The sequence below is a fragment of the Gracilinanus agilis genome, chromosome 6, assembly GCF_016433145.1.
Source record: "Gracilinanus agilis isolate LMUSP501 chromosome 6, AgileGrace, whole genome shotgun sequence".
Classification (NCBI taxonomy): Eukaryota; Metazoa; Chordata; class Mammalia; order Didelphimorphia; family Didelphidae; genus Gracilinanus; species Gracilinanus agilis.
Window position 1 is genome coordinate 298,805,093 of NC_058135.1, and position 8,329 is coordinate 298,813,421.

At 64.2% G+C, this 8,329-nt stretch overlaps 2 protein-coding genes across 2 annotated transcripts in view; both read right to left on the minus strand.

Annotated features, from left to right (window-relative positions):
• The window catches only part of ODF3 (outer dense fiber of sperm tails 3), an 11,644-nt gene extending 10,325 nt beyond the window's left edge, over positions 1-1,319 (minus strand). Inside the window, exons 1-3 of the mRNA XM_044682094.1 lie at positions 1,208-1,319; positions 804-1,004; positions 536-637 (exon numbers count right to left, since the gene is read on the minus strand). Coding sequence (XP_044538029.1) covers positions 536-637; positions 804-1,004; positions 1,208-1,319 — 415 coding nt within the window. The remainder of the gene's footprint in view (positions 1-535; positions 638-803; positions 1,005-1,207) is intronic.
• Positions 1,320-3,015: 1,696 nt separating this feature from the next.
• Positions 3,016-3,549, minus strand: SCGB1C1 (secretoglobin family 1C member 1). Its single transcript, XM_044682095.1, has 3 exons — positions 3,492-3,549; positions 3,198-3,388; positions 3,016-3,051 (listed from the first exon to the last, which is right to left on the minus strand). Exons 1-3 carry the CDS (start codon positions 3,547-3,549, stop codon positions 3,016-3,018), a joined length of 285 nt encoding a protein of 94 aa, XP_044538030.1.
• Between the last annotated feature and the right edge of the window lie 4,780 nt (positions 3,550-8,329).

The following is an 8,329-nucleotide window of genomic DNA, read 5'->3' on the forward strand; positions in this document are numbered from 1 at the left end:
GCTCTCTGCCCGGCTCTACCTCTGCCCGGCTCTCTGCCCAGCTCTCTGCCCGGTTCTCTGCCCGGCTCTCTGCCCAGTTCTCTGCCCGGCTCTCTGCCCGGCTCTCTGCCTGGCTCTACCTCTGCCCGGCTCTCTGCCCAGCTCTCTGCCCGGTTCTCTGCCCGGCTCTCTGCCCAGCTCTCTGCCCAGTTCTCTGCCCGGCTCTCTGCCCGGCTCTCTGCCTGGCTCTACCTCTGCCCGGTTCTCTGCCCAGCTCTCTTCCCGGCTCTACCTCTGCCCGGCTCTCTGCCCAGTTCTCTGCCCGGCTCTCTGCCCGGCTCCCTGAGCCAGCTGCTGGAGAGAGCTCCGGAAGGCCAGGCAGCTGCAGATCCAGCCTCACACACAGACTACGAGGCGTGTGCCCCAGGCCGGTCCCTTCACTTCATCTCTCAAATGGGGCTATCCCGGGGGTGGGGTGGGGTGGGGTGGGGAGCGGCTCCCCCTCCTCCCCGGCTCTGGCCCCTCTCCCTTGCTCCGGGCTCCCTCGGGTGCTGACCTGGGGTGCTGTCCACACGGAAGGATTTGGTCCTGGCAGAGATGGAGTGGCTGGGCGACGAGTTGAATATGTACTTGATGGATTTCTCTGGACAGTATTGTCCTGCGGGGGGAGAAGAGGAGAAAGAGCCCGGGTGACCGGGGCGGCCTCCCGAGCTGCGGGGGGCGGGGAGCGAGCCCATTCTCCAGATCACCAAACTGAGGCACCGGGAAGCCAGGTCAGAGGCCGGCTCAGAGGAGGGAAGGGGCAGAGCCTGTGGCTCGCTCACCAGGGCCGGGGGTCGTGATGGTCTTGGTCTGGTAGCGCCCCAGGATGGAGTAGGCAGGACCCATGTCTTTGCCCGTCCGGAGCATCTTGGGGTTCACGCTGTAGCGGGGCCCCGGGGAGTAGTTCTCTGCCAGGACCATGGGGGCCCCACGGAAGCTGTAGGCCGGGGCCCTCAGCTTGGTCGGGGTGTGCTTCACGAAACCTGCCGAGGCGGGGAGGGGGGGCTGCTTGGCGTGGCTCCCCCGGGACCCGTGAGCCTGGGGGGCCCCCCCTCAGTCTACCAGCCATCAGGGAGCCCGGCGTGTGCCGGGAAGGGTGGGAGCCCCGAGATGCTCTGCTCGTGGGGGGGGCGCCCTCGCTCCCAGCTCTATTCCCCCCCCCGCCCCTGCCCGAGGGGCCTCGTACCTGTGGTTCCTGGGATCATGTACTTGGGGCCCGGGCTGGTGTAGAGGGCCATGATGGGCCCCCGAGGGTGATGGGGCCGCCAGGAGCCCACCCATACCTCCTCCGAAGTCATGGCGTCCTCTGTGGGGTTTCTGAGAGGGACGGCAGAGGAGGCGAGTGAACGGGACGGGGAGGCCGGACCCGCCCCCGGCCGCGTTCTGCCGGTGGTGTTCTGGGTGTCCAGGAGGGCGGCCGGCAGCCGGAGGAGAGGAGGGGGCGGGCGTGGGGGGCGATGGAGGGCCTGCTTATTGGGTCCCCCCCCACCCAACGAGAAGAGGGTTGGCTGCCTGAGAAACGGGAAGCTGGGAGCCAGCGCCCGCTGTGGGGGGAGGAGGCGACCCCGGGCCAGGGGAGGCCCGGAGGAGGCTGTGGTGCCTCTGCGGTGCTCACTGGGCCTCCCGGCTGCAGTGTTTGGGGTCCCCGCTCACCCCGCCTCCAGGGCCGGTGCCAGCCCGAGGGGAGAACGTGGAGCCAGCGTGGGCGGTCATGCATGTGGGGAAGGGGTCGGACCTCCGGCGTCCCGCCCGGCTTTGGCCCGCGGGCCCCCCACCGGCTCCGGCGGCCTCCCCAGAAGGCCCGGGCCTGCCGTCCTGGGGCCGCCGTGCACGCTGGGGCCGGGCCTCACCTCTCCGGTCCAGGGGCCGGCTAGCAGTCAGGCAGCTCGTGGCTCATCCAGGGTGATCGCACCCCGTCCCGTCACTCAGCTCCCCTCTGGCAGCCACAGAACTGGAGGGACATCCAGCCCCTCCGTCTTGGCCACCCGGGGGCTCCTGAACAATGGGGCACTAGGGAAGCCCCCCGAGTTCTAGAACCGGCCCCTGTGTGATGGCGACAATCGCCTCCTGGGGAGGGTTCCCTGCGGCCCTTGTCCGGGGGCTCCAGCCCGGGGCTGGCGGAGGGCGCGGGAGGAGAGGGAGCCCGGCCTCCCCTCACGCCGGCCTTCGTTGGCATCTCAGGCCTCACTCACGTCTGCCCCCGCCCCGTGGCTCGGGCTTTGTTCCTCTCACTCTGCTCCCGGCTCGGGGCCTCTGGAGGCGGGAAGACCCGGGACAGTGAGCGGCGCCGGAAGCCTCCCGTGCAGGCATAGCTCAGAGCTCAGGCCGAGGGGGGTTCAGGTGCTCTGGGGCCCCCCCGACCTTCCCCCTCAGCCCTGGGCCTGCCGGGTGCCCCATCTCCGGCCTGGCCGGGCCTCCCAGGAGGCTGCCGCTCCGTGCCCATCGGCCTGGGAGAAGGGGGGGAGGGACGGGACTTCTCGTGGAGTCCGCGGGGGCCCTGGCCGGAGTTCCAGTTCACATGAGAAGTGGGGTGCCGGTGGCGGGGTCTGTGCGGGGAGTCTGGCCTCCACCCCTGGGCCCCAGGTCCCGCCTCCCTTGCCGACCCCGACCCCGTGCCCGGTGGGAAGCGGGGGCCTCGCTCGGGCTCCTCTCTTGGGGGAAGACCCCGGGGCCCGCCGCCTCCCCATTTCCTCGCCGGCCCTGCTCCGAGTTCTCAACGCGTCGCCCGTCGGTGCCCGAGCGCGCCGGGCAGAGGCAGGTCTCGGAGGAGGCTCTCGGCGGCCCCATCCCCCCTCCGCAGCGAGGCCGGACAGAGGGACGGAGGCCGCCGAGAGCCCGCTGAGACTTTATTGACAAAGTGGTTGGGGACGGGGCTGGGGGGGGGTCTGTGCCGGCCCAGGGCCACGGCGGGAGGGGAAGGGGAGAGGCAGGAGGCCGGCGACGAGGCTGCAGGCAGGCAGAGGCCCTTCGGGGCTGCCTCGGCTCCGCGGCCTCTCAGGCGTCATCCGCGCGACTGTCCAATACAACCACCTGGAACACAGATGGAGGGGCTGAGCCGCCCCCCCCCCCGCCCAACCTGCCCCGCTCCGGAGGCCCCCCATTCCCACGGATGGACAAACGGAGGCCCACAGAGCCGGCCGGAGAGCTCTCGGCCCGGGCAGGGCGGGGGCTCGTACCAGCAGCTTGACCAGCTCGGCCTTGTGCACGCCGGCCAGGTTGTCGATGCAGGCTTTGAGGTCGGACATGGCGGCCTTGGCGTCGGGGTTGATCTTGTAGGCCGCCAGGGGCCCCGAGTACAGGTCGTCCACCGAGCCCACCAGCAGCGTCTGGAGGAACTCCAGGAAGAATTCGTTGTCGGTGGCCGTCCCTGGAGGGAGAGGGGGGTGGAACGGGCGGCCTCCCGGGCCCCCCCCAGAGGCTGGCCGCCCCTTCCGCCCCCCGCCCTGCCCTGGCCGGGGGCAGCCACTCACCCGCAGCCCAGCAAAGGGCGAGGGTCAGGAGCAGCAGCGAGGCCCCGGGTCCCTTCATGGTGCACAGAGGGCTGGCCGGCCGCGCTGGGGTCCAGAAGTGGGAGTCGCAGCCAGCTGGCCGCCGAGGCTTTATGGGGACGGCGCTGCCCCCTCCCCACCCCCCGGGCCCTGGTGCCACGGGATTATCCTGTGGTTTGGCCAAAGGCGCCCGGGCCAGGGAGGGGGCAGGGCAAGGAGGACGGCGTGCCAGGTGGCCCCTGGGTGCCAGGAGAGGGAGGCAGGCGGAGCCGTGAGGGCCGGGTGCTGGGGGGGGCGGCTCCCTCCATCGCAGGCACGCAGTGGTTCTGCTCCTGCCAGGTTACTGGGGGGAGAGATGGCAGCGGTGGCGGCGAGTGGTCCGGTGCCCGATCAGAGCAGGCCTGTGGCTGGGGGGGGCTCCCCTCTGGACACCCCCCAGAGCCTCCCCCAGAGGCGGCCCCCGGCCTGGCCATGAGCCTCTTTGGCTCCTGCTGCGAGGAAGATGGCTGGGAAGCCTTTCAGGAGGAGCCCCTGGATCCCCCCAGGCTGCCCCCTCTACTTTCTCCCCCATCTCCGAGCTGGGCACACCTTCCGTGTCTCTGGGTGGGATTTTCAGCCAATTTCACAGAGTGGGGGTGCTGAATAAATGCTCACTGCAGAAGTTCCCAAAGGACCCCCCCAGCCAGAAGCCCTGCTCAGGGACAGCTGCCAGTGCAGCGGAGAGAACGTTAGGCCTGGTGGCGGGGAGATGCGAGTTCAAATCCAGCTTCAGATGCCCAACCATCCGTGTAACCCTGGACAAACGACTTCTCTGCTGTCTGCCTCAGTGGCTTCCACGGTGAAATGGGATCAAGGAGAGCCTTTGGCTCGTCCAAATAACCGAGAGCTCAGGTGAGCTCCGTGTTGAGCAGCTTTTATTTTGCAGGAGGGATGGCCGGCGCTGACAGAGTGGCCTTGGTCCTGTCAAGGCCCTTGAGGGCCTCGGGGGGGGGGGTCACTTGTTTGGGGCCCTCCTGATGGGATGTGACGCTGCGGCAAGTACCCCGGGGTGATAGCTGGGACTCAGCTTTGCTCTTTTCTGCAGACGGATGGAGGGTGGGAGCGAGGGGACTGAGCCGTGCTTGAGCCCGGGCCTGCGTGACTGGGAACGGAACCCCCCCCCCCAGCTAAGGCTGATGGGACGCTGTTTCCCATCCCTGGGAATCCGGGCAGTGGCTGGCTCATCCGGGAGGTGGCCCTGGCGGGTGTCTCTGCTCCACAGGCTCTCGAGAGGACCAGGGAGCCGGGACGGCCCAGCTCCGGCTGTACGGCGCAGGCGCTCAATAAAGGCGAGAGGCTCTTGCTTGATTTATTGGGGGGGGGGGGGAGGGGAACAACACCTGGTTTTCCCAAGCCGCGTCACAACCGTTTCCCACATTCGCCTTCGGAAGGTAGAAGATCTGAATCGCTTCCCTCCCCCTTCCCTGAGCTGGCAGGCAACCCGATCTGGGTTATGCAAGGATTAGCTGTTCCCTGTTGGGGGGAAGAACAGTCAGAGAACAGCAAACCCGAGTGACCTCCGGTGAGCTCGAAGTAGCCACGTGTGTCACTCTCGACAGTCCCGTGGCGGCGGTGGCCGTGTCCGGCGCTCTCACTCCGCAGCGGTCCACGTAGGCCTTCCCAGCTCTTCCCAAGATGGTGCTCTGCGTCGTTCCTTACAGCCAATCGCACCCCATCCCCGCCATGGACCACAGTCTGGCCGTTCCCCCGCGGAGGGGCGTCCCCTTCATTTCTTTGCCATCCCGGAAAGAGCTCCAGAACCGTTTTGTACGAGCGGGCCCTCCCCCGCCTTCTTCGGACGCTTTGGGATCCAGACCCAGGAGTGGGATGACCGGCTCAGCATGTGCCACTGCCCTCTGGGCCTGGTCCCCGATTGCCCTCCAGGATGACTGGCTCATTTGCCAGCCCCACCAGCCTTGCACTAGTGTCCTGACTGCGCCACATCCCCGCCAACACCAACCGCTTTCCTTTCTCGTCCTATTGGCCAATCTGCCAGCTGTGGAGGGGAGCATTTCATCTGGAAACAGCGCTTGAGCCTTGGGTGGGGCCTTGCCCATGGCCAAGGCCGACACCCTCATGCACAGACCATTGAAGTGGGATGGGCTCCTTCCCTCTTTCCCTTCCTTTTCTTCTCCTGCTCTTTCGGCTGGGGTGTCGGAGCTCTTCCTTGGGCATGTGGATGTCTTGGTGTTCCCCTGGAGGAAGCCTCGGCTGGTTCCTGGACTGACCACGCGGAGCAAATTCTCTCTCTCTTTTTTTTAACCCTTAACTTCGGTGTATTGTCTCATAGGTGGAAGGTTGGTAAGGGTGGGCCATGGGGGTCAAGTGACTTGCCCAGGGGCACACAGCTGGGAAGTGTCTGAGGCCAGATTTGAACCTAGGACCTCCTGTCTCTAGGCCTGACTCTCCATCCACTGAGCTACCCAGCTGCCCCAGCAAATTCTCTTTTGATTCCTCCCGGTAGTGGCCGGAAGGGCCCGCCGTATGGAGAGCTTCCCCTGCGTCTGGAGGAGAGACTGGTTAGGGGCCCTTCCAGGCTCATAGGAAGAATGGAAAGGGAAAGCTCTGCCCTCCTGTGAGGGTCTCAGGAGAGAGAAGCAAAGGCGGGGTGGGGGTGGGGGTGGGGGCACTACTGACACCAAAGGAGCCCAGTTCCTCCTCACTGGAGGAGGAGGAGGATCAGGGAAACAGCTTGCTGCCCTCACTTGCCAATCAGTGGCTTTGACGAGGTGCGCACCTTGTTCACTCTCTTCTCTGCAAAGAGGGGAAATCCCGAGAGTGCCGACCCTGAGCAGCAATCCAGTGGCGCGGAGCCCAGGCTAACATGGTGCTTGGAGCAAACACACTTACAGCGTCCAGATTGCCCTGCTGTCCATCCGGCTGCATTCTGGAAGAACTCGGGAAAGGAGGGGGGCCGTTCGGACCTCGGATGAGGCGCCCCATGACACAGTCAGGGAGGGACACCAGAGACCATGGCAGGAGTGCCGAAGCAGGGAGGGGAAAAGCCAAAGAACCCGAGCTGAACAGCCAATGACCGGGAAGGCTTTATCAAAGCTCCAGGGGAGGGCTCCGACGATTCCCGAACGAGGCGCCAAATGAGTGTCTCCAAGAGGCCTGGCCAGAAGCGAGGGCAGAAAGTCGGAAACCCTAAACACATCTTTTTACTTGGCGCAATTCAATCAAATCCTTTAAACTTCAATGGAGATCAATGCCAGCCTAAAGACCTGGTGAGCCAGAGGACAAAATCCAGACTGGAGGCAAACAACATGGCATGAAGCAGGCCTTGAGGGGGCTGTTGTTGTTGAGTTGGGAACGACTCTTTGGGGCCCCACTGGGGGCTGTCTCGGTACAGGTTTCCTTCTTTGGTTCATTTCATAGACGAGGAAATTGAGGCAAACGGGGGGGGGGGAGGTGACTTGTTGAACCCCGAAGAGTTTTCCTGACTCCAAGCCCCAGCGCTCTATCTAGTGCGCCCCCTAGCGGCCCAGGGGCTCCCTCCACATTTATGAACAAAAGAGTGAAAGGAGGGATTGATGGAACTAAGAAAAGGAAGAGCCAAACCCTCCACTTTGCCCCCAGGCTGGAAAGTCTAGAAATGAAAAGAGAAGCAGACCGGACACCGTTGGCCAATCTGCTGGAGAGATGCCACTGCCAGAGATGGATAAGAAATGAGAAGACCGAAAGGAAACGAGGAGCCACTAATGGCCCTGCCAACTGCAGACCTGGCACTCCATTCACTGTGCTGCCCGGCTAACGGGAAACTCCTTTTCAAACCTTCCCCTCTTCCTACAGTTTCTATTACTAGAGAGGGTTCCCCTATCCTCCTAGTTCCTCAGGTTCCATATAAGAGTCGTTTTGGACTCGGGGCAGCTGGGTGGCAGCTTGGTGGATTGAGAGTCCGGCCTTGAGACACGTAGTCCTGGGTTCAAATGTGCGCTTAGATGCTTCCTAGCCAGGTGACCCTGGGCAAGTCACTTCACTCCCTTTGCCTGGGAGCCAACACACAGTATGGATTCTAAGACAAAAGGGAAAGATTCCAAAAACGTCATTTTGTTCTCGCTGTCAAGATGCCGCTAAAGCCTTTTACGGGCTGGAGATTTCCTCGGTGCTGCCTCTGCCCCCGTTCAGATCCTCCTCACCCCACAGCTGGCCCATTGCCGCAGCCTCTGCCTGCCTCAGTCTCTTCCCTCTCCAAAACGATTCTGCTGAAGTGCAGGTCTGAGCATGGCGGCCCTCCTCGCCATCCCTAATGGCTCCCTCTAGGCTCTCGGACCAACTAGGAAATGCCGCTTGGCATTCCAAGCCCCCCCCCCCTTTCCGGGCTTCTCATGCCTCACTGCCCAAGTAGTACCGTCTGAGCCAGGGACGTGGCCTCCGGGCACCCCAGGGCTGGGCTCTGGCTATTTCTCTGGCCGTCTCTCCTCCATCTCTGGAAAGCTGTTGTGCCTGGCGCCTCCTCCTCCAGGAAGCCCTGCTTTCTGCTCTTAGTTATCAATGATTATTTGCCCTGCTGAGAGCTTGCTTGGTGTCTGGCTGTTGTTTATATCCCCAGAGCCTGGCACGCAGTAGGGGCTTAACAGATGTTGATTCACTGATTGCTTGCTATATGTGCCAAAGGGTTACTTGGAAGAGCTGGAAAAAGGGAAGTCAGTCAAGCAAGTGGCTCCTTTTTGTTGCCCAGCGTGGGGGCTCCCGGGGACTGGGTGGGGGGAGGTTCTTGGCAAAGAGACTGCAGTGCTTTGCTGTTGCCTTTTCCAGCTCATCTGACAGATGAGGAAATG

What these genes read in the sequence shown, in the direction of transcription:
- SCGB1C1 (XM_044682095.1), bottom strand. Translation starts at nt 3,549, where the DNA reads ATGAAGGGACCCGGGGCCTCGCTGCTGCTCCTGACCCTCGCCCTTTGC. An exon ending in CGCCCTTTGCTGGGCTGCGG is followed by an intron (nt 3,389 to 3,491) that starts GTGAGTGGCTGC and finishes CTCTCCCTCCAG; the next exon opens with GGACGGCCACCGACAACGAA. An exon ending in CCGAGCTGGTCAAGCTGCTG is followed by an intron (nt 3,052 to 3,197) that starts GTACGAGCCCCC and finishes TCTGTGTTCCAG; the next exon opens with GTGGTTGTATTGGACAGTCG.